General features: G+C 39.4%; 1 protein-coding gene across 2 annotated transcripts in view; it reads right to left on the bottom strand.

The window, feature by feature from the left end:
• LOC148861933 (Zincin-like metalloproteases family protein) overlaps positions 1-25,521 on the bottom strand; it is a 57,142-nt gene that overhangs the window by 28,321 nt on the left and 3,300 nt on the right. For both annotated transcript variants that reach the window (XM_088986433.1, XM_088986434.1), the window contains 4 exons: positions 23,564-23,702; positions 23,431-23,485; positions 19,379-19,601; positions 15,304-15,399 (listed from right to left, as the gene is read on the bottom strand). In XM_088986433.1, the coding sequence (XP_088842559.1) occupies positions 15,304-15,399; positions 19,379-19,601; positions 23,431-23,485; positions 23,564-23,702 (513 nt within the window). The remainder of the gene's footprint in view (positions 1-15,303; positions 15,400-19,378; positions 19,602-23,430; positions 23,486-23,563; positions 23,703-25,521) is intronic.

Here is a 25,521-nt window from a genome sequence, read left to right as displayed (position 1 = left end):
CTGTACCCTGATGGACTCATATGATGGATTCAGCCCTAGGAGGAAGGCAAACACTCGTTGTGATACAAGTGACTTATAGGCCTTTGCATCTTCATCACACTTCCAATTCACATTCTGATAGTGATCAAGTTCTTCCTATATTGATGTCAAATCAGAATAGTACATCGAGAGACTCCTCTCCCCCTGCTTGCAAGTAGAAGATTCAGCTTGTAGTTGATATATCTTGGCATAGTGTCTTTGTTCTGAATAAGTGGACTTCGCTTGTTCCCATATCTCAAAAGCAGTTTCAGCCCACATAAAAGTCTTCCTTACTTGTGGTAGCATTGAAACCAAGAGCCAAGACATCACCATACTGTTCTCTTGGTTCCACCTATCATGCTCAGCACTTCCATACTTTGGTTCCTTTACTCTCCCATTGATGTATCATATTCTCTCCCTAGCAGTGATGTAGAGTTTTATTCCCCTAGACCACTCAAGGTAATTCTGACCATCAAAGGGAATAACAGCCATGGAAAAGCTCATATCCATTCCCCCACTCATTCCATTGTGGCTCCCTAAGATCTCTAAAGTAGCAGAATTCTCAGTTGACATGGTCAAACAGTTAATCAGTCCCAAACACCGGACTTAGAACCCCTCCTTACTCCACAAAACAATGCTCCACTCAGTTCACACCCACACACTTGGGTTTAACAACCAGGTTGAGCACAAACAGTACCAAATTCCGGACAAAAACTGAGGTAATATTCGGCAGATTTCAGACCTGTATAGTTTTAACAGTCCCCACCTACCAGAATTCCAAAATGTCTAACAGCCACTAATCAGCAGGAGAGATCCTTCTTACTTATAATCAACTCAAACCATTGAGAAGACAGGTCGTCCTTGACCTACAGTTGTCTTAACACATGAACAGGATCACACGATCCAAGAAAACTGGGGTTACACAGGTTCGACAGCATTCAGCCGCCCCAAATTCATAGGGTTTTCACTCGGCACATGACCAAGGAGGGTAAAGAAGAGAAAAATAGGCAGAACTGTACCAATTGTAGTTATTTTGTAGTCCATAATCAGATTTCTGTTCTGCTAGTCTGTTCGATCTATTCATTGGGTTGATTGATCTTCTCTTGATAGTAGGGTTGATCGATCTGCTCTCTTTTAATCAGCATTCCCGTTCTAATACCATCTTGACAATGTGGCTGGCCAGAGATAAGAGGAAGAGAAGAGAAGAGAAGAGAAGAAGAAGAGAAGAGGAGAGGAGAAAAGAGAGAAGGTTTTGCAATGTAACAGTACTGGCGGCGCCAGTATTTATTTTACTATATAGGGCGACAGAAATAACAAGGGAAAAGACCCTTGTGCCCCTGAGTACAATAACAGACATAACAGAAATAAAAAACACTTTAATTAGCCAAACAGGCCCTAACATCTGCAACTAAGTTATTTTAACATTATTCTAACAAAAATAATGTCATAAAATCCATTTCACAAAAGAATCAAACCCACAAACCAAACACAACTCCAAAAAATCAAGGAAAACCACAAAAGCTCAAATGAAAAAAATAAAAAAAAAAACAGCAAGATACAACTAAACTACCGCCCTAACTTAACAAAAGAGGCAAAATGCATTGAACCTTATTTCTCAACCCACTTCTGACCTTCCCTAGTGTTTTAAAAGTGCCCATGCAAAAAACAGTACAAGGGCCATTTTGCGCCCAAGGTGTAAGGTGCAACAAGGCAATGCACACGCCTTCTTGAAACAAGGTGCAAAAATGCAAAAAGTAGTAAAAAATAAAAAATGCAAAAAAATTCAAAAAACTCAAAATATTATATGCAATATTAATTAAAAATATAAACTTAGGTTTTAAAATAAATATTTAAAAAAAAAACCTATTATCTCAAATTAAAATACATAAAACATGTACACCACATTTAAAATGAAAATTTAAAAGTAAAATCAAGCCCGTAAACTCTTAGTCTCTTTATTTTTTTCCCAATTATATTACTTCAAATAACTATTGTCATATTAAACATTATGCATTCCTAATTCTACGAGCTGCCTTTATAGCAAGACCCTCGAGACATGCCCAAATAAGTCCATATCAAGGTCTTAAATTCTTAATCCTTATAAAAATGTTTTTATAACTTTTAAGTATCTTTTAAAAATCTTTTATTAGGATAAATGAATGAACAACATTAGAAAATGTGGTTTTCGGAGCATAGAGAATCCCATTTTAGCAAATGTTGCTCATTCATTTATCCTAATAAAAGATATTTTTAAAAGATACTTGAAGTTATAAAAACTTTTTTATAGGGATTAAGAATTTAAGACCTTGATATGGACTTCTTTGGGCTTGCCTTGATGGTCTTGCTCAGGGGTTCAAAGGTAGAGCCCTCAGTCCAAGTGGGTCAGCTAGGAGTGTAACTTTAAACCCTTTCTTCTTCTCTTTCTCTCTTTCTCTCTTTCTCCTTCACAAGTGGGTCGGCTAGGAGTGTAACTTTTTTTCTTCTCTCTTTCTCTCTTTCTCCTTCACAGCTTATATACAATCAAATAAGCTTTCTTTCTTACAATTTCACTTTCACCATCATTATGAGGAACAACAATGAGGTAACCTTGTCTAAGGCTCTTGGAGCTTTTGAAATTGCCTTTTGTGAGCCTATTTAAGAGGATTGAAAACCTGGTAGTAGTGAGACATACCTTTGTCCAATTTCTCCATTTTTTTCCCAAAGTGCATCCTACACATCATGTAGTCCAAGAAAGCCCAATTCACACAATAATAGGCTTTCTATAGATGAATTTTGCAAACTAAGCCCTTCTTACGACTGCTTCTTGTAGAGTCAATTAACTTGTTCGCTAACAAGACTCCATCCTGGATGTGTTTGTTGTGGACCAAAGCTCCTTGAGAAATAGAGATAAGCCCATCACCAGTTTCAGCCTAGATGCGAAGATCTTTGCGACGATTTGTACATGCTTCCTATTAAGTTTTTTGGTCTAAAATCTTTTTGATCCAGGGCTCCTTTCCTAGGCTATTCAAGAGTGAAATTCATTTAGTACCTTTATCAGATCCTCTTTCACCAACCTCCAAAATTTCTTGTAGAACAATATGGTAAAGCTATTTGGTCCAAGGGATTTGTCCCCTTTCCTTTTTTTTTTTTGAAGAATCAGTGTAAGTACGGTGGTGAGGCTAGAAGAGACAGTTTCCTTGAAGGACGAAGAAAGACCCAAGCTAAGGGCACAGGGGAGATGATGAGTAGGCTTTCGCTTATGAAGGGCTTCAACAAAGTTGGGTGGTAAGAGTAATTGAAGGGTCCTCTGGTTTTCACTTTATTCCCCCTTTTATAAGGGGGGATCCCAAGACCCTAAGAAGAAGGACCCAAAAGGATTTGATTCCCATAAGAAGAAGGACCCAAAGTTTCCCTTTTCTTTAGGATTCTCACCTAGCACATGTAGGCTACAACCTGTCGTGGGTTTCCTCATGGCCACGTGGCAGAAGGCGGGTATCCCTGAGATGCTTTACTGTTATTCTTTTTTACAACTTTCAGGCGATGCTTTGTTCTCATTGCAGGTTTTAGGACGGTTCTCTGTGTTCATTGCAGGCTTATGGTAGTCTTTTGAGCTTATCACAAGCTCAGGATGGCCTTCCATGTTGTTATAAGCATGTGTGTAGTTTTATTTTGATACCTTTATCTTGAATATGACAGAGGGGAACTGCATGTACTTACAATCAGAATAAAAATTTTCATTAAAAGAAAAAAAGATTCATAGAACCCAGGGGGAGTTAAGATAACACCCAACTGTAACCTTCCACAAAACCTTCTACACTACAATAGCTAAACTAAGATACAGGAACAGATCAAGATTACAAGTATGTAACTCAAAAAAATTCCAAAAAATCTCCCCCAACTCTGTTCTGCTAGCTGCTTTCTCCTTTAAAAAGGACATTTCCAATTCTACTACCTGCTCCTTTGAGATTCCATCGAAGTGTAAACCATCCAGCTTTGGTCCAACTCTTAAGGGATTAAAATAAAGATTTATGTAAAAGTCAATTATCACCCTCTGAAGTTCCTTTTCTCTCTCAATCACCCTATCATGAACATTCAGCTTCTTAATTGTGTTTATCCCAATGTTTTAAAAGTGCAACGGGCATTTTGCATCCAAGGCACAAGGCAAGGCACACACTTTAAAAATAAAATCATAAACATAACATGTAAAACACATTCAGAATGAAAATTTAAAAATAAAATCAAACATAACATATAAGACATATTTAAGCATGTAAGATTCTCAATTTCTTTATTTTCTTTCCCAATTTCATTACTTCAAGCTAATGAGGTTTTAAATATTTTGTATTCCTGATTCTATGATCTGCCTTTATACCAAGCTCCAGGAGGCAAGCTCAAAATGATTTTATAATTCTACTCCACTTTGCATTGCTTGCTTCACTCACTCACCAAAGGCACAAAAGCACAAATTTTGAAAAGGCACATGCTTGGGCTAAAGCACAAGGCATACCAGGTGCACACCTTTTCAAAATGCTGCACTTTGGGCCTAGGCGAGTTGCATACCTTAAAATGCACCTCTCCTGTGCACCTAGGCAAGTCGCATACCTTAAAATGCACCTCTCCTGTGCACCTAGGCAAGTCACATACCTTAAAATGCACCTCGCCTATGCACCTGGGTACACCTTTTAAATCACTAGTTTATCCTTCTTTCGTTGGTCATCTTATGAAAGAAAAAGGTGTTTTTGTCACATTTCCTTCGACCACTACACCCTGGAGCATTTTTTTTTTTGATAATTCACTACACCCTGGAGCATTGCTTCCAATGGATTTCATCTTGGTATGCCAACCTGTCAAATTCCCTCTTATCCATCCATCTTTTCGTTTTCTTCTCATCTATCAAGGCATTCTCTTCCTCCCAATCAATCTCAGCAAATGGTTCGCCTGCATTCCACCTTTTAATTGATTCTTTCAATTGGTGATGTTGCCAAGTTTTGATATTTCCTTTGGAAGAGCCTTTTTGATGAGACATTCATTTCTACATTCACAAAATTTAGAAATTAACCACCATAATCACCCAAGCCTTGCCCCAACTATATGGGGTCAGCTACATGACTCCTGTTTTACCATTCTGTTCTGTTTAACAAGTCATTGATTTTTACATTGCCAAAATTTAGAAATCCAGCCACTTATGAAATTTAAATCTGAGATCCATGAAACATTAATCATGTTAAACTCAACTCAACTAAGCCTTCTCCCAACCATATGGGGTTGGCTACATAAATCCTACCCTGTCATTCAACTCTGTTCAGTGCTATATCCATTGTTGAATTATGGGTCCTCAAACCATTTAACATTACTGCAACTAATGTCCTTTTTTGCCTATCCCTACCCAAGGTTCAATGTATTGGACTTTAAAATAATGCACTCGTGTATTTTTTATTAGTTTTTTTTTTTCAAACAAGTTCTGGGGAGTCAATATAAGGCCTGGCTACCTCCTGAAACAGGTCTTACCCCAAAACTTGTCATATTTCACGTATTGGTGGATCACCAATATGCTGCAAATTTTTTATCCTTGCCCCTAACTCTTCTAGATCCATCAACTTTCAATAGATGACTTCTTCTCAGAGGTGCTATAAATGGTCTTTGCATGTGACCAATTTCTACTATAGCAATCAATCCAAATACTGAGCACGTGATCTCTAAAGTTTCAACTGTTATGGATGATATGTTTAGTCTATCTTCTTCCTTGAAGTTTGCTCGGAGTTCTTGTCTGAACCGTGGGAGCTTAGAAAGGAGGTTTGCTCGGGGATGGTCGTTCAAGGGAGGTAGAGTGGTGAGGAAGGATAATGCTCTGCGTCTGAAGGTGAAGGATTTTAAACAAAATTTTGAGGTTAAGTTAACGAAATTTCATTAAAGAAAGAAGAAGTACAAGAGAAGATATACAAAGTAGGGATGGATCCCCAAAAGATTACAGAGGAAGCTTGTCACTATACAAATGATCCAAATACTCATCACATTTGGCTAAACCATCTGATATATGATTTTGTTCCCTAGGAATCCAAACTAAACTTGCATTTAAACAGTCCAAGGAGTCCCTAGCCTTGCCAAAAAGTGGCTCAGTCTCCAAGGTCCCCCTCATTGTTCCTTAACCATTTTATAGTCTTTTCTGAGTCACCTGCAATGGTTAAGTTCTGAATTCCCAATTTTTTTCACTATTTTGATTCCAGTGAGAGTGGCCATCACTTCAGCCTTTGTGGAATCAGCTAGTCCAATTGAACCACTGAAAGAACAGCATATGTTGCCCCTTTGATCCCTTACTATGCCTCCAATAACAGATAAGCCAGGACTACCTAAAGCACTTCCATCAACGTTTAGGGTCACAACTCCATCACTGAGAATAGCTGATTGCCTCAAGATTGCTTGTTGAGTGTGAGAAAGAAAAAGGAAGGAGTGAGCATCTCCATTGAGGTCATTGATTGAGACTCCTTTGAACAGATCTGAATTGACTGTCCAGAGGTTACAAAGGTATGTGATATCTGAAATTAACTCTCCAAGGGGCCTGAATTTATTATCAAATAGGCGTTTATTTCTTTTGTCCCAAACTCCCCACATCACTGCATGTAGCACAGATTGCCAATAAACTTTACCCTTTGCTTAGGCCTATTCCTTGCCACTCATGTAAGAAATCCAGAATGTGCTCTGATATAACCCAGTTGTAACCTGTCATTCTCAAGAAATGGAGCCATATGTTTTCGGTGAGCTTACAGTGAAGGAGGATGTGATCTGCTGATTCACCTTCACTCAAGCATAAAATGCAAACATGGGGAGAGATAGAAAGTCTTCCCCTGTATTTTTTCTGTATGATATCATAAGTATTTAGTCTATGAAGACAAGCTTCCCAGACAAAAAACAGACTCTGGATGGGACATGGCTGCACCATATCTTCTTGACTGGGAAGGATGAATGATGTTCACTTGCAATCAGGGCCTTGAACATAGACATAGAAGAAAAAACACCATTTGGGTGGAGAGTCCAGATACAGGTATCAGAGGAGGAGGGGGAGATGTAGGCTTCTTTAAGGGTCTGAAATAAAGCAGTTATTTCAGAAATCTCTGGGTCCCTTGAGGTCTTCTAAACAAAGGTTTAGGGTGTTTTTGGAAGTTTGGTCTGGAAGGCAAGAAGAGACGGTGGGTTCTTGGTCTAGGGTGAGGTTGAAAAGTTTGGGGAAAGAGGTAGCAAGGGTAGATTATCCCCACCAAATGCCTTTCCAAAATTATATTTTTGAGCCATTTCCCACTTTATATCTTATAAAAGGAAAGAAAAAGGTGTGGGTGGAGATTATACCTTTCCAAGGACTTGTTGACTTTATCTTGTTCAAATGAAGATTTCTATCCCACCCATTTGTATAGGACCAATATTTGCTTGAGATGACAGTTGTTCGTAAAGCATTGAATTCTTTAGGAAACCTCCAAAGCCATTTACCCAAGAGAGAGGAATTTTTCTCTTTCAAGTGCCTGATTCCCAAACCTCCTTCCTCTTTAGGCTTGTAGACTTGTTCCCAACTGACTAAGTGGTTTCTTTTCTCCCCACTTCCTTCCCAAAGAAAATTCCCTTGAAGCTTCTCAATCTGATTTTTGACTTTGGTCGGAATCTGGAAGACTGAAAGTAGACTGGCACATTTGCTAGAGAGGCATTTAAGAGAGTAAGCCTTTCCCCTATTGAAAGATAGCACTTCTTCCAAGATGCTAATTTCTTCTCACATCTCTCCACCACCGGCCCCCAAAAGTTGAAGGTTTTTGGATTCCCTCCAAGGGGCATCCTAGATAGGAAATAGGAAGTTTCTCCACTTTACATCCTAACAAGGATTTAAAGTTTTCTAGAAGCTCCTCTTCCATTGCATTTAGTGCTACTATACCACTTTTGTAAAAGTTAACCCCCAATCCAGTGATTAATTCAAAGTGTTCAATTAACCTCTGTGTTTGTGATGTTGATTAAGGAGGCATCCAAGAATAAAATGATATTATCAGCAAATTGTAAATGGGAAATGTGAATCTTGCCTCTTCCCACTTCAAAATAGTTGAAAACAGTCCTAGAAGTAGGGACTATGTTTGAAACAAAGGAAACTAGCAAAAGAAGATTAGAGAACAAGAGAGAGCTGCGGCAAGAAGAGTTAGAGGATGAGAGTTTCGAACATAACCTCCCTCTAACTCTCTAATACACTTTTATTAAGTTAATCTTTTAGTAATTACAAGAGAAGTCCTTAGCTGGACAAGAAATTACAAAAGAGGAACATAAAAGAGTATGGGCCCAGAATAAGGCCCATTACAGAGAAGAACATAGAGATAACATACAGTAACAGCCTATGGGCCATTCGGCCCATCTTCTCTACACTCCCCCTCAAACTGAGCATAGATGTCAATCATGCCCAGCTTGCCAGTGTCATGATGAAGTCTTGCCTTGGAGATGCCTTTGGTGAGAAAGTCTGCCAATTGGCCTTCAGATGTAACGAATGGAAGGCACACTTCTCCGGAGGAGACTCTTTCTCGGATAAAATGTCTATCAACTTCAATATGTTTGGTTCTATCATGTTGTACCGGGTTGTGAGCAATGTTGATGGCAGCCTGATTATCACAGTACAACATCATGGGTCTGTCATGATCAATCCCAAGTTCTTCCATTAAGGACCTTAGCCACAACAATTCCAAGACCCCATGTGCCATGGCCCTATACTCTGCTTCTGCAGAGGATCTGGCCACAACAGATTGTTTCTTACTCCTCCAAGAGACAACATTACCAGCCACCAGACTGCAATATCCTGAAGTAGATCTTCTGTCATCCATATTTCCAACCCAATCAGCATCAGTATAGGCTTCAAGTTTCAAATGGTCATGCTTGGTAAAAAGGATTTCTTTCCCTAGAGAGCCTTTCAGATAGCACAAAATCTGTTCTGCTGCTGCCATATGACTATCTCTAGGAGCATGCATGAATTGGCTAATGCAACTGACAGCATATGCAATATCTGGTCTAGTCATGCACAGGTACAGGAGCTTCCCAAGAAGTCTCTGAAAAACCCCTTTGTCTTCCAACAGAGTTCCATCAGTAGTTGAAAGTTTGTGACTCATATCAATGGGAGTTGCAGCTGATCTTGCACCTAGTTTTCCAGTTTCAGACAATAAATCAAAAACATATTTCCTTTGGGAAATAAGGATCCCATCCTTGGATCTGGCAACTTCTATGCTAAGGAAGTATCTCAACTCCTCCAGATCCTTAATCTCAAATTCTGTACGGAGGAATGACTTAAGAGCCAGAATGCCTGAGGCATCATCACCAGTCACTATAATGTCATCAACATACACAATGAGATACACTGCCAAAGATCTACTTTTCTTCACAAACAGAGTATGATTCGACTATGTCTGAACATAGCCGAATTTAACAAGTGCAGCTCTAAATCTCTCAAACCAGGCTCTAGGAGATTGTTTGAGACCATAAAGAGATTTCTTCAATCTACATACCTTTCCTTGCATATCTTTTCCATACATCCCTGGGGGAAGGCACATGTAGCCTTCCTCATGTAAGTCACCATTCAAGAATGCATTCTTTACATCCAACTGATAGAGAGGCCAATCAAAGTGAACTGCCAGAGATAAAAGAACCCTCACAGATGTCATCTTGGCAACAGGGGCAAAAGTCTCCAGGTAGTCAATCCCATATGTCTGGGTATACCCTTTTGCAACAAGCCTAGCCTTGTACCTCTCAATAGTTCCATCAGCTCTGTATTTAATGGTGAAAACCCACTTGCACCCAACCGAATCCTTCCCTTCAGGCAAATCCACCACCTCCCAAGTACCATTTGCATGTAGAGCATCCATTTCGGTTTCCATGGCATCTCTCCATTCTGGAATCCCAAGAGCTTCTGAGATAGACCTAGGAATGGGGTTAGAAGCAACAGAAGAGAGATAGGCAAAGTATGAAGGAGAAAGCAGGTCATAAGAAAGGTGTTTGGAAATGCAGTGTGCAGTACACTTCCGTTTCCCTTTCCTAACAGCAATGGGGACATCAAGGTCTGGAAAAGATGATACCAAAGGAGATGAAGCAGTACCTGTTATCTCATCCGTGATTGGGAATGTAAGGGAAACCACTTGCTCATTCCTGGATCTTTGCCTTTGATACACTTTGGGATTATGGATAGGGCGAGGGGGTAAAGAAATAGGGTCCCCTGGACAAGAGGTATGAAGTGACTGATCCTCCCTTGACTCATTTGGTGAGGATACAGGTTTGTCAAGAGACTCAACTAGGACAGGAAGAGGAAGAGCAAAAACTTGTGACTGACTCTCCCCCTGTGGACAAAGTCCATCCTGAGAGGAACTATAAAAAGGAGAAAGTTCATTAAAGGTAACATCCATAGAGACATGTCGGGTGCCAGTCTTTGGATCAAAACAACAATATCCCTTTTGTGTGGGGGAGTAACCAAGGAAGATACATTTGTGGGCTTTCGATTCAAACTTGTGTCTTTGCACACTTGGAATGTGAACATAGGAGGTACAGCCAAACACACGAAGAGGAATTGGGAAGAGATCCTTGTCTATATGAAGAAGACTGAAGGGGGATTTAAACCCTAGAACCCTGGATGGCATACAGTTTATGAGATAGGTAGCAGTAAGTACAACATCACCCCAAAATCTTGTGGGAACATGTGAAGCAAACAAAAGGTTCCTTGCAACTTCAACAATATGTCTATTTTTTCTCTCAGCAACTCCATTTTGTTCAAGGGTTCTAACCCAGGAGCTTTGATGAATAACCCCCATATCTAAAAAATACAAAGATAAACTCTTCTCAAAGTACTCTTTTGCATTGTCAGATCTGAAAACCTTAATTCTGGTACCAAATTGAGTTAGAACAAGCTCATGAAATTGCCTCACAAGTCTTGGGACTTCATCCCGGGATTTCATTAAGTATATCCAGGTGAATCTAGAGAAGTCATCAATGAACAAGATAAAATATCTGTAACCACCCATAGAGGATAAATGGTATGGCCCCCACACATCAGAGTGCACAATATGAAAAAGAAAAGAGGATCTTTTATTGCACACAGGGTAATTTTTTCTACAATGCTTTGACAACTGACAGGACTCACAATTGAGACTGGACACACTGACTTCCTTAAACAGTTTTGGAAACAAATGGCTTAAAGCAGAAAAAGGTAAATGACCCAACCGACAATGACTCAACATAATTTGACTAACAGACTCTGTAAAAGTAGAACCAAAAGCAACATTCTTGGGATGATCAAAACATTGGCCAGGGGTGTCGAGCAAGTATATTCCATTCGCTTCATGGCTACTCCCAATCACCTTCTGAGACTTCAGGTCCTGAAACACACAGTGAGAAAGGAAAAATGTTACACAACAATTCAATGATTTGGTCAGGCTACTTACAGATAACAAATTGGTATTTAATTTAGGCACATGAAGAGTGGAAGATAAGAGTAAGGAGTCTGTAGCCTTGACAGTTCCCTTGCCGGAAATAGGGGCAAAAGAACCATCAGCTAAGGTGATTTTGTCACGGCCAGGAAGTAAATCATATGAAACAAATAAAGTGGAAAGGTTGGTCATGTGATCAGAAGCACCTGAGTCTATGATCCAAGGGGTTTTGTGTTTACCTGAGGTGGATGCATGGTTAGCGGAAGCCCTTATACCTGACTGAACTCCCAGAAGGGATGGATGATGAAGATGCACCTTCAAGCTGACTGATCATCTTTCCAAACTTCTCATATTCAGCTTTCATGGCTGCCAACTGTGCACTGGTAGATTCAACCTCTGTATCTGTGCCTGTGGCTGCATGTGCACTTCCTGTCTTTCTACTATCATTCTTCTTCTAGAATTTGATAGGTACGAGATTGGGATGCAACTTCCAGCACTTGTCCTTTGAATGTTTCAGCTTTTTACAATATTCACACACCACTTCTTTCCTTCCTGAACCACTGTGAGCTTCTGTAACCCCTTTGGGTTTAATTCCCATATTTGCAAAATGATCATTAATATCAACTCCTTGAACCTACACTTGCCTTCTACTTTCTTCACTGCTGACCAGAGTATATGCTTGTGACAATGAAACATCTTCCTTGGACAAGATGTTTTGCTTTGTAATATCATATTCAGAATTCAGCCCTGTCAAGAACTCAAACACCCTATTATGTTCAACCAATTTCTTGTATGTTTCAGCATCCTTAGGGGTATCCCAAGTCACAGCCTCTATCAAATCAATCTCTTGCCATATAGATTTTAAGATTGAGAAGTATGCTGCAAGTGACTTCTCCCCCTGTCTTAGATTTTTCACATCACTTCTCAGTTTGTAAGCTCTAGCAACATTCAACTTCTGGGAATAAGTTTCTACAACACTATCCCAGATCTCTTTAGCCGAATTCATCCACAAATAATGTTGACTGATCTGTGGCTGCATTGAGTTCACAAGCCACCCAATTACAGTGTAGTTCTCTTGTACCCATCTCTCATAAGATGGATCATCCTCTGGAGGAGCCTTCTTGCTCCCAGAAATAAAACCCCATTTTCCTTTGCTACAAATATGGATTTTCACTGATTGTGACCAAGCTAAGTAATTTGTCCCATCAAGCTTGACTGTAGTTACAGCTAGCATAGAATCGGTTGGGGTTCCCAACATCTGCCCATATTCATTAGTGTTCTTGTTTTCAAAGTTTGAGAAATCCATCATGCAAAGTTCGGTGGTAGTTCTTTTCTTTTTCTGTTTCAGCCTCCAAAAGACACCCAACAACCTCCAAACACAATATATTTCTGATTCTAACAGCCGATGTCTCAAGAGGAAGACAAAAGAAATACAGTCCTTGAGAGACCTTCTGTCGAACACTCAGTGTGCAATACTTAACAGCCCACTGTTTACTGTTTCAGCCTTCAAAGTATAGGGCACTGTTTACTGTTTCAGCCTTCAAGAAGGGGCTGGAATGTAGATGAGACTAGTACCTCTTAGTTTTAACAGTCTCAGCAACTTCCCAACCCAATAATCAGGCGAATAGGACCTCCAAAAACAACCCAGAAATTTCTGGGTAGGAGCAGTCCGGCAACAGTGGCCAAATGAAGTCTCAACAGCAGTGATTCCAGGGGTATTTCGGCAAATTGACAATCCAGAAAAGAGATAAAAAACAACCCAGAAATCTCTGGATTAAGTCAGACCAGAGGATAGCCGAATAGTAGCACTGTTTCCAAGGAAACTTCGACCCTTTTAACAGTCCAGAACAATGAAAAATTAACCAAGAAACAACTGAGCAAAGACTTACAATAAGAGAGTCTCTGGTTTGTACAATAAACCAGGCCGAACACTTGTCCTCTAGGATGACTTCGAAAAACCTTTTCTCTGATTTTAAATTAGGCAAAGCAACTTGTTCTCTGATTCTTCCTGATCATTGAACCCTTCTCCAAGTGTGTAGAAGCTTGGGAACCCTCCAATGACCTCCAAGAATCAGGCGGATGATTGTAAACTCTTAGCCCTAGAACCTCCTCATGTAGTTGGCTAGACTAGAACCACATGAGGGACACGTCAAGCAGTGTCCTGCTCTGATACCAAGTTGAAAACAATCCTAGAAGTAGGGACTGTGTTTGAAACAAAGGAAACTAGCAAGAGAAGATTAGAGAAGAAGAGAGAGTTGCGGCAAGAAGAGTTAGAGGATGAGAGTTTCGAACATAACCTCCCTCTAACTCTCTAATACACTTTTATTAAGTTAATCTTTTAGTAATTACAAGAGAGGTCCTTAGTTGGACAAGAAATTACAAAAGAGGAACATAAAAGAGTATGGGCCCAGAATAAGGCCCATTACAGAGAAGAACATAAAGATAACATACAGTAACAGCCTATGAGCCATTCGGCCCATCTTCTCTACAAAATCCTTTAACTAGACTAAGAAGATTAGCCTTATCAGAAAGATAATTAAAAATGTAGATTTAAAAGAATCTACAAGAGGAAAGGAGCAAAGATCAAATCCAGAGCTTAGAACTATCTGATACACAATGGTGAAGCTGATTGTTTAGAAGCTGACTCAGGCAAGAAGGCTCAGGACATCGATTCAAGTAATCAGAGTGAGAAAGCACCTACAAGGGAGAGGGAGGAAAGGACGTGTAATGACTCATGACAAAGGGAAGAATGAGAGAAAAGGAAGAGTTCAGGTCGAGATTGGATATGGAAGTAGAGAGGGGGAGAGGGAGACAGGAAGGGATAAAACTGAAGAATTCCCCAAAGTAAATATCTCGGAGAAAGGAAATTACCAGGAGGAATGCAATTGGGGAAGGGGGTGAGGCTTGGGATGAAGGTGAAAGAGAGGAATTAGATATTGTTGATGAAGAGTGACGGGAATTGTTGGAATGGAAGCAGGTGAGAGGGAGAGGTTTGGATGTCTGTGGTTTGATATATATGTATATATATATATATATATATATATATATATATATATATATTGGTTATGGGTTCAGCTTGTTTTTCCCAAGGGGATGTTTCTAGCTCTGTTTTCTGGTTTCTTCTGTTTTTGGGGAGGTTTGATGGTATAAGATGTGTAATGATTTGTGGAGAGTGGGAGAGAGAGAGAGAGAAAGAGAAGAAAAAGAGAGGTATGATTGAGAGAAAAAAGGTACAACTGGCTGCCGCTAGTCTTCTATTTATATTAACTTAACAAAGGAATATAAATTACAAGTATGCCCCTGGCGGCACACCCTAGAACCAAAAAATAATAAGAAAAAAAGACAAGTAACTAACTGACAGTATCCTAAGAAGTCAGCCTACTAACAGCAACTATAAAGTAACAATTAAATAAGCCTTACAACAAGATGTTTGGGGGTCTTTTGTTTTGGGCATTGGGTTCCCGTTGTTCTTAGCTCTTTCTGGAGGTGCTGCCTCATCACATCTATAGGGTGTATTTTCATTTTCTTTTTTTACTGTTAAAAAAATCCTAATTACCTAAAATATGTTTATTTTTATCCTATCCTTTCTAGTTTTCCTGGCTAGTCCTTTTTCTTCCAGGAAATTGTTGTACTATATTCTCTTTCTTCTTCAATAAAATTTTTACCTTACCTTTTCAAAAAAAAAAAAAATCATAACATTCATATTTCTATTACAACCATTTACCTGCTAGGTACTCCCTTTCTTTTCCAAAACCTACCATATTATCTTTCTAGGGATTCTATCATATAAAACAATTTGCATAAACAAATGGAATAAATCATCCATAGAATAAATTTAATAGCAGTTCATAATATCGAAGAGCATGTTTAAGTGAAGAAAAATGACCTGTGCAAGTTCATGACGAGATGCTATAAGCTTGTCAAGGACGCTTAGGTTTGCACGAGGAGCAGAATTTCCTTGAATGTATGATTGCTTCCGAACCTGGACATGTACGTATTCATGAATATTCAATGCACTTAAACCAACATTAATATTCTTTTTGAAGATAAAGAAAAAATTTCTTAAACAAAAAGAAGATGCAAGGAAAGGTGATAAGCAATCACCCAAGGGAAAAGAAACATCCAAGGAACACCCAACAAAGATAAAGCAAAACCCAACCAGCCCAAACCAACCCAAACATGGCCAACCCCTCAAAAACCAAATCCCTTACAAAAAATACACATAAACAATATAGAACAGAGATCAAACACAACCCCGATCATCAAAACAAACAATACTGATGCCCTTACAAGACCCCAAACACCCACAACTGCCATCCAACAAAAGACCCAAAACAACCCCCCCCCCCCATAAATGACTCCGACTCATCTGTCTTGTTCGAATTATGTATACAAACTTCTTGTTGTCTTTTGACTACATTTTTGTGTTGCCTTACTATTTTCTTTTCTTTTTTTGAAGAAAGTAAAGTATTGTATTGCAAAGTGAAACAATGAAACCAGTGAACGAGGACCTATACAATGGGGATTTACAAAAAGATATGAGAAGGCAGATAAAGAATGGTCCAGCTTGCAAAAAAGAAAAAAAGCTGAACTCCAGTGAATGCTCTTTGTACACTTAACCAGGAATATAAAAAGCCTATAACTTTGTTTTTGACAGAAGCTATGTCATTGGAAAGGTTGTCAAAAATTCGGCTGTTCCTTTCCTTCCAAAGGGATTAAAGGATAGCAGCTGAGAAAATCTTCAAAAGCAGCTTGCCTCTTACATTCAGACCCTCTAGGGTCCACCCCTGAAGCAGTTGTACAACAGAAGCAGGTGGGCAAGAGGAAACACCAAAACAGGAGACAGCCATTACACAGAGCTGCTGAGAGAAGTTACAGTGAATGAAAATGTGACTGGAAGATTCAGGAGCTTCATTATAGAAGGGACATCAGATACTACTTACTAGGAAGCAGCATCCCCCTTCTGAGCAGCCGATCTGCGGTTAGGAACTTATCAAGTGCTGCAGTCCAAACCAGAAAAGTCTGGGCCCAATGCCAAACAGAGCTCTTTATATCCTTGCTTTTTTCTATTCTTCTGAGTTCTGCATCTTCTAGCTGTGTTTAAAGCTTCCATAGCTTTCAATTTTCTGGCCCCTATCTGACCCCTCCACCCCCTCCAATTCTTCTTCCCTTTCCTTGATTCCATTCTTACAGTCTCCAAATGGCTCTTTCATCCCTTGACGAATTAAATTACTTGAGTTCAAGTCAACCACTGGATCACCTTTATTTTCGCTCTCCCCATTTCTTTCTTCCACAAACCTAAATGCTTCCTTCGCAAACTCCTTTCCAGAAGAACAAACCCAGAATTCCAGCTGACTTCACTTCCTTATTTACCACTTTTTCAATGTCACAATTCTTCTCTATCTTATGTACTTCATCTATCATTGGATCACCCTCAGTTTCCTCCCCAGAGCCCTCCCCTGAGTCCGCTTCCCCCCCCCTTCTTCTAAACGAAAAATTCTTTATCTTTTCCTTTTATAAGTATTAACCCCATCCCGACTCTTACTTCCCACACCTTCGCTTCCCCCTCCCTCATACCCTGCTCCTCTATCCCCTTCTTTCTCCTCTACTACACCATTATCCCCTTCTCCTCCTCCATCCCCTCCTAACTCTTCCTCTTCTCTTGTTTCCTTCGTCACTTCAACCCCAATTATCTCATCTCCTTGAATGATCTCCCTTCTCTTCCTTGACTCTAACATCATCTCTTTCCTGCACAGTCCTAATCACCTTTTTGCTCTTCTCTTCCTCCATCGCTACTTTTTGCTCCTCGAAATCTTCTTCCTCTGTTTTTTCCAAAGCTTTGTCCATGTCGTTAGATCCTTCCTGAATGTCTCCACCGTTCCCCTCTTTTTCCTGTTGAAGGCCACTTACAAAATCTGTGTTCCTCCTCTTCATCAAACCTCTTTTCCTCGATCTCTTTTGGCCTTTGGACTGCTGTAACACTTTTGGAGAAGAAGATAGACCACCACAAATGTCTCCCGTCACTCTTTGAAACCCAACTCACATGACTCGGTTCTTACTAAAATATCCTCCCTTTGGTTCAATTCTGTCTAACCCAAGTTTACCTCGGTTTGGTCAGAGAGAACTTTTTTGTAATTTGACCTTGCCCCTGATCAGACCGAGCCCCCTCTTAATCATTTCAGTGAACAAGGGACCAACCATTAATTCTTTTTAATTTAAAAAAAAAAAATTGAACAACTTTCCTCAACTTCCAATGCATTTACTCGACTTTTGGGGCTTGACTGTTCGACTTCCACAGAAGGCAAAGAGGCAGCTCCTTTGCCCTCATCACCCTCTCTTCTTCCTCCACATAGGCTCACCCTGGCTAGCTCAGCATTGTCTTCCTCCTTGCGAAAATGATGCCAGAGTGCCACCTCTACTCCTGTCACCAGCCATATCTTCCTCCACAATCCATCGACACAAAGAGCCAACAATCTTGGAATATCTTCAGGTTTCACACTGAAGATCCTAGCTCTCACTACATGCAGATCACTCGTGTCAAAACTTTCAAGGATCCCACCCAGGGTTCTAATGATCACGGTAAGCATCGTTCCATTCCACAAGTTGAAAGGAAGCCCCAATGGTTTCACTGTGAAGCTTCCTTCTGCAACTTCAACTTCATTGCATGACAAATGCCACCTCTTTATGACGACCTGCCATTCCTCTGTTTCTACCAAAGCCAATTCAACCTCCGTGAGACCACATCCATAACTGCCCTTGTCTCACAAAAAGGAGTCAACAATTCTTCAGAATTAACTTTTAATTTCTCTACTATTGTTTTCCCCACTGAGTTCTAATCCTGTATCCAAGGTTCAAAGTATCAAAACACGTATCGGGCCGTATCAGCCGATATGTATCATATCAAGAAATTCCCGATATGCCCCTACAGAGGGTGTATCGGGGTTTCGACCAGTTCAGGGGGTGGACAGACCTCAAACTGGCCCCTCTGAACCAGATTTGAAAAAAAAAACTAAAAAAATAAAAAAAAGGCTATCAATACACCTCTACCAGCGTATCAGGCGTATCAATATTTTGAACCTTGCTTGTATTTCCTTTCCGGCTAATAATGCAAGCCTTTGCTCCCAAATGTCTTTTTTCACCTCTAATCCTAATCTATGTATTTTTGTCGTGTTGCTAATTGTGATTTCTGGCAGGCTCAGATTATCAACATTTGAATCAATTGCTTTCTTGTCTGACTCCGATACCATTTTCAAGTCAATATTTTCCATCGCCTCTTTCGACATCGTTACTCTCCCTTCTTATCTCCCTTTTTTTTTTTCAATTAGAAGCATTAAGTCTTGGAGTTTGTCTGCAAACACCCTCCAGCCATCATTTGTCTCTCCTTCCAGTAGGCATATCAATTGTTTTTTTTCCTTTCCCAAAGGATTCCAAGACCTCTATGAACCATCCTCTACTGTTATTTCAGGATGGCTTCAAAGAACTTCCTTGCCATCGTCACTCAACTCTTCCATCCAGTTTGTTTGATAGAGTATATCGAACCCTCAATGAACCCTTTCAACCAAAGATTTGCATCTTCTTCTAGGATCATTGTTGCTCTCTTCCCCTCTCTCACCAGCGTTCCTCCATTCTTAAAAGAGGATTTTTTTAGCTTCAACCTCTAAAGCTAGTCTCCAGACTCCGCCCACCCTGAATCCTTCTTTGCCTGACCAAGCCATTGCCAGCATAGATATTTAGCATGGGAAGTATTCCTCCACTAATCCATTCTTCAAGGTAGACATTGCAAGAAAACTGTGTATTGGGCTTATCAAAATTTGAATGGATCTAGCCCAAGGCCCAAACTCGAATTAGTGTAAAATGCTAATGCTAACTCAGGCCAACCCAAGTTGCACCCCTAACTAAAACAACTCATTAGGTCTATTTAATTAGTGAACTGTTACCACCAAACATAAAACATAAGTTACCTCAGCATCAGGTGTCCATTGCAGTACAGAGGATAGAGTACCAGGGTCGGTTGTTATCCTGAATCCCTTTTCTTTTATGCCACCTCTTGACCATAATGGTTCACTGGGTGTACCATTCATGGGACGAGAAATGGGTCTAAGGAGATATTGAATGCATTTTGGAATGCGTGAAGCTGGAAATATATCCACATAACTGGGGTCATTGACAATATTTTCACTGAACCTGAAGAAAACCAAATGAATTAGAAGCAAACTTATTACCTCAATATAATTTGATGCATAGCCAAATTAAGGAATGCCCATCATAATGCAGATGAGAAAACTTGAGAATACAAAAATATGCATTTATACAACCAAATTGCAACTGGATACAACATAATTAAAAATAATAAGGGAGAATTTAATGATGAGTTTGCTCATATAAGGGAAAATTTTGATGATGGTAGGGGTGGAGGGATTTTTTTCTAGGAATAAAGAGAGAAATATTTGTTGCTGGTATGAAAATCGATTGAGCAAATAACAACTAGATAACTAAAGAAAAAAATCTTTCAGTAGTTGTACACAAAAGGGTTGCATAGCATGTGAACATTAGAACATTTTACATACTAAATGGCCAAAAATAGAATGGCTCCACAAGACTATTTGGTCAGCCTTGCGATATTTACGAGTTCACCTTACCAATACCATGAAAAGCCCGATAAATTATAGATGGCAATAGTCACAGGGAAGATAATTTAGCTTGTGAATTAGGTACTCTGATAAATTATAGATGGCAATGGTGCAGGATAATCATGTAAGCTGCCTATTCAATAGGGAGTAAGTTCATTATCCTCCTTATGGAGTTAGGTTCAGGTTCACTACTTTAGTATGAATGAACTAAACCCATTCTAGGCTACAATCAGCTTTGGTTAAGACATTTCTCTCTCCATTGTTTCTCATTTCTCATTTTCCTTTTTCTCTATCACCCATCATGCCTAGTTCTAGTGTTAAAAAACCTTGAAACTAAAGGATGCAGCCTTGTCAGCACTTGGAGAGAATGCCTAAACTTGGCACTTGGTATAACACTTGTGGCAACTGAATAATGTTCAAAATGAAATCAGAAAGAAAACTTTATTTCTAGTAAAAGTGAAAGTTCCATTAATTCAAAAAAAAAAAAAAAAAACGGCCTGCTAACAAACTGCTGGATAGCAAGGAAAAAGTACAAATAGAAATACAAGCACCACCTCTGTCAACCCCATACTACATATAATACAGGAGTCGTCACTTTTTTTCTTATTTTTACTATATTTTTTGAATTATTTGTTTAATTGGGTATTATTTATTTCTGTCCCCATGCCAGAAATCACTCCACCTGAATAATTGGAACCTGTATTGCATGCAAAGGTACTGGTGTGAAGTTATATTTACAAGATGAATCCAATTAGCACAAAGATCCAAGTTCAATTAGGTCAATTCAGGTTTGCCTCCCCTCTCCTCTCTATGATGGTAAAGATAATATTATATTGATAGACACATTGATATAAAAAAATATTAAATTGATGGATAAGATTAAAAATGCAGTACCATATAAAAGGCCAACCTAGATAAAATTGAAAGTGCACTGTTCGGACCCATAACAGGATCTTAATAGATGGAAATTGGATGCTTGATGAATTATGAAGAAGCCCATTGGGTGCACAGAAATGTAATCAAAAGGATTAAATAGATGACGAGGAGCATGACAGTTATAGTCAGTGGGTTCAATCGCCTAACTGTGCAAACCCAGTAGAGTCCTCTTAAGTCCAATCGCCTAACTCCAAATAGAAATAATAAAGTTCTATGAGCCAATATAATTAGATAAAGGTACAAAAGTAGATGTATGTCTGAAGAAGTAGAACTAGGCAGAAAATTGAAGGTCTTTTTTCACCAGTTTTGTATGTCAGATATAGCCGATACATTTGGAAAAGAACAATAGAAGGAATAAGAGCAAAAGAAAGGAAAAATTTTAAAGAAAAATATATTGTTTGCAGTGGTTTCAGAAGCCTGGTGGCTTGGAGATGGTCCATACCATGGGGACCATTTACCATTAGAGCTGGCCCTGAACTCTTAGGGGTGCAACTTGGGCTAGCCCAATCCAAGCCTGAACCAACCCAGACCACAATTTTGCATGGGTTGGGATTAGATTTTTGGTCCTTGGGCTGGGATTGGGCCAAAAAAAGTTTGGGATTTTTTATTTTTTGGGCTGGGCCTGGGCCTAGACCTTAGGTAGTCCAAACCCAGCCCGAGCCTGGCCCAAATATATGCATACAGATATGCATATAGACACATTTTTGCATGCAACATGCACACATGCATGTATACATATTTTTCTTGGTAAACTATACATAAATGCATGCAAACATACATATAAGCATATATTAATATCAAATTTTAGTATGGGCTGATTGAATAACCCAAGCCCAAGCCCAACCCGAGTGCATGAAATTTCAGTGCAGGCTGGTCCCAGGTTGGACAGTTCAGGCATTTATCTCGGTCTCGGGCCTGGGCCTTAGACCCAATTCTTAGGGTTGGCCTTGGGTTTAGCCTAAACTCGGCCCAGCCTGCCTGGCTTGCACCCCTCCCTGCAGTACATCCAAACAACTCCACTCAAAAGGATAATTAGGATGCTTCTTATTGGTTCATGAAGGTCCAGTTGGAATATGATGCAGCCAGAATTGATTACCTAACAGAATCCAACACGTGGCACAAAATCAGGGAGCAAAATGGTCAAGTCACTTCACTTCAGACTGCAACCTCATATCCTCGCCGAACTCGGACATCATGTGGTGCCCACTCTGGATGAGCCGACGTGCCAATTCAAAGATTACCTCATCCTTGAGAGTGACATGAGCAGTGCAGCCAAGGCCAATCCCACTAGGAAAAAAGCATGATACTGGGCTGAGATGACATGTGACACAAGTCTGCAACATGTGTCCATTTAATTGTCTGGGGAAGCAACACCTAAGCATCTAGGTAGGTGGAGGCACACTGTCAAGACTCAGGAGGCAAGATGACGCATGCAGATCCAAGGCCATTGGATAAAACACATGGTCGAGCCAATACTGTTAGTGCTAATACATTTAAAGAGGGCCCAAGGCCACCCACATGTACCTAACGTGTCAATCACGGGCATGACAGCTGGACCGAAACACTGACCACGTGTGGGTGATGTGCCCATTCCAGAACAAGGTCCATCTCCTATGAATAGGTGAGCCCCCATCCATTCCAATACTCCAGAGACTATATACTTGATCCTCACTCACCTCGGTATACCTCACTTCACCCTGCCTTTTTGCACAATTCTCACTGAGCTCTTCAGCTTGTTTCCTTCTCTCTCCCCCTCACTTCACTGACTTGACCATCAGAGACTCTTCTCCATTGCCAAGGTCTCCAGTAGAGTTCCAGGTTTATCATCTGCTCTTAGATCACATAGCATCAGTATGCTTTTGTGAGGCAATAGTCATGTCAAGAGATCATGGAAGGGTACTGGAAGAAAGAACCTGGTAGTGTAGTCCCAGGATTTGAAGGGACAAACATCTCTGTCCATACCTGATTGACAGGAGCAATTTACTTCATAAACCCTTGTCTACCGACAACAGATCCTCCATTCAAATTGGGGTGTCCTCTGTTGTAAATAGGAAAGCAGCTTCTTGCTGAGGATATACAGACTTGAGAAAGCAGTTAATATGTCAGATTAGCATCCCGAAAGCATCTTACCACAAACCTGCCACACCAACTCTTGTTATTTCCACTAAAATAACCCCTTGTCAGACATCTATGATCCGGTAACAACATAGCTTAATTGGTACACAGTGCTCTACATGATAAAATTAATTTCCATGAAAATAACAAACAATCTACCAATTATCAGCTGCCAAAGCATGACAAAATATTTAAACGATAACCATGCATGAAACAAGATGCAAAAACAACTAATGCAACAAAGTTGCATCATAAGCAGCAAAAAGAAAGGGTGTAATGTTATTGATTAATTATAATGTCAACTTTCTTAAGAAAAAGGAAGATCTGATTACTCTCTGCACAGGTGGGCAATATTAACATTCAACTGATTAATTCTTTCCAGCTTATCTGCAAAATAAAAACAAGATTTCAGTAGCTGAGTCCACTACATCAGAACTAAAATTAAGACAATGATGAAATAAGTACCTCTAGGAAGATGTATTCCTCCTTTCTCGAAGTCAATACGTAGCGAATGAGCTGCCCTCCATGCTTCCTTTGTTTGCAAAAGACCATCTTGCTCTGCTTTTATCACCGCATTATATAGGCTATGATTTGTATTCAGAAACTATAGAAAATATCAACAGGAAAACAAAATTGTCACTGGAAATATTCACAAGTTTCAGGAAATTTGCCCACAGTCCCACATAAACTTGTAGTCCGTTAGCTCAAATATAGCTAATGCTGGTGAACAAAAATGTTTCAGAAACGATAAAAATGATTCATTAAATGTAGAAAAGAATTGGCTCACAATTTGACATGCACATGCATGTGAGTTTGCACACGAACACACAGAGTAATATATTACACTACAAATCTGATTTCAACCACTAAATAAACCCCAATGGATGGTTGCCATTCCCTAGCAAAGGAATGGTATTTATTAGGTGATAAAATAACCCCCACAAGAAAAAAAAAAAAAGAATGGCAAGTATTTCTACTATATGCAACAAAAAAATTTAAAAACGTAAGAATAAAATACATAAAACTACCCTGTACTTTGTGGTAGTGACACTTAATTCCCCAAACTTTGATTTGCAACAGAGAGCTACCCTTTACTTTCAGATTCCAATACTCTGCTCCCAACATTAGCATTCCATCAGTTTTGAACTCTTATGAGATCATTTTTCCCTCTCTTTTATTGTATCTCCAAAACAATAAAGAGTTACCACGTACTTTTAGATTCCAACACTCTGCTCCCACCAGTAGCATTTAGCCAGTTTTGAACTTTTATGAGATCAGTTTGCCCTCTCCTTTATTGCATCTCCAAAACCCAATGGCGGATGCTCTACTTTAAAATCTTCTTCATCTCTCTCTTAAACAAATGAAATGAGAGAAAAAGAAAAGAAGGTAGGAGAAGTTCAAAACTTGGGTTTTGGAGACACAATAAAGGTGAGGGAAAAATGGTCGCATAAAAGTTCAAAACTAATGGAACGCTAATGGCAAGAACAGAGTTTTGGAATCTGAAAGTACAGGGTAGCTCTCTGTTGTAAATGGAAGTTCAAGAACCTAAGCCACCTTCCCTTAAGGTGCTTTAAAATAATCCCTGAGTGGTACAGCAATAGCATTGTTACACAAATGAGTACAATTGTGAGCCCAACTCGTTATTTATGAAATAAGAGTCATTATAAAACCTCTATTACTTGATAATATACTAAACTATCACCACTGGAAAAAGAATATACTAAATTATCATAATATAACTAAAATTTTATTTGCAAGTTTTAAATTAGCTATTAAGTAAATATATCTTATCATTGTATGACCACTATAAAGAGTTAATTATTCTTAAATTATTTTTTTTTATTGTAAATTGTTCTTAAATTAGCTATTTAACTACAATTTGAAAAAAAAATAACCTTCTTTTACCAGTATCAGGTTAGCACTTGCTGCCCAATCATAGCTTTCATTTACATTTGTATGAGCCAATCAGGTAACCCCCAATACAACTGATTCCAACTCACTCCTTACCTAGCCATAGCATCTGCCAAGCTGTTTGCTGGTCTCTTAGTTGACTTGAATGACACTCTCAGCTCCCAAACCAGGCTTTTTTTTTTTTTTTTTTGAGAAAAGTTAACTGATTTCACTAAACAAAAAGAAGGGTACACAAGAGGGTGTACAAGGAGAAGAAAGAGACCCCTGAGAATTACACAGGGGGGATCTTATCACAGTACGGAACTTCTAAAAGAGCACCTAATTTTGCTAACCCATCTGCAAGAGAATTGAGTTCCCTTGGGATCCAGTGCAGTTTGCATTTGAAGCTGGCAATGAATCCCTTGCTTCTGCTAGGAAGTGACTGAGTCTCCATGGTCCAGCCTCCAAACTTTATGGTGTTAGTTGAATCTCCCTCTATGGATAAGTTCTGAATGCCAAGCTGGTTGATCAAT

The sequence above is a fragment of the Nelumbo lutea genome, chromosome 4 (assembly GCF_056320005.1).
Source record: "Nelumbo lutea isolate HS-2025 chromosome 4, American lotus-T2T, whole genome shotgun sequence".
Classification (NCBI taxonomy): Eukaryota; Viridiplantae; Streptophyta; class Magnoliopsida; order Proteales; family Nelumbonaceae; genus Nelumbo; species Nelumbo lutea.
Note: the sequence above shows the minus strand (reverse complement) of the source record. Positions and strands in the feature narration are given on the sequence as shown.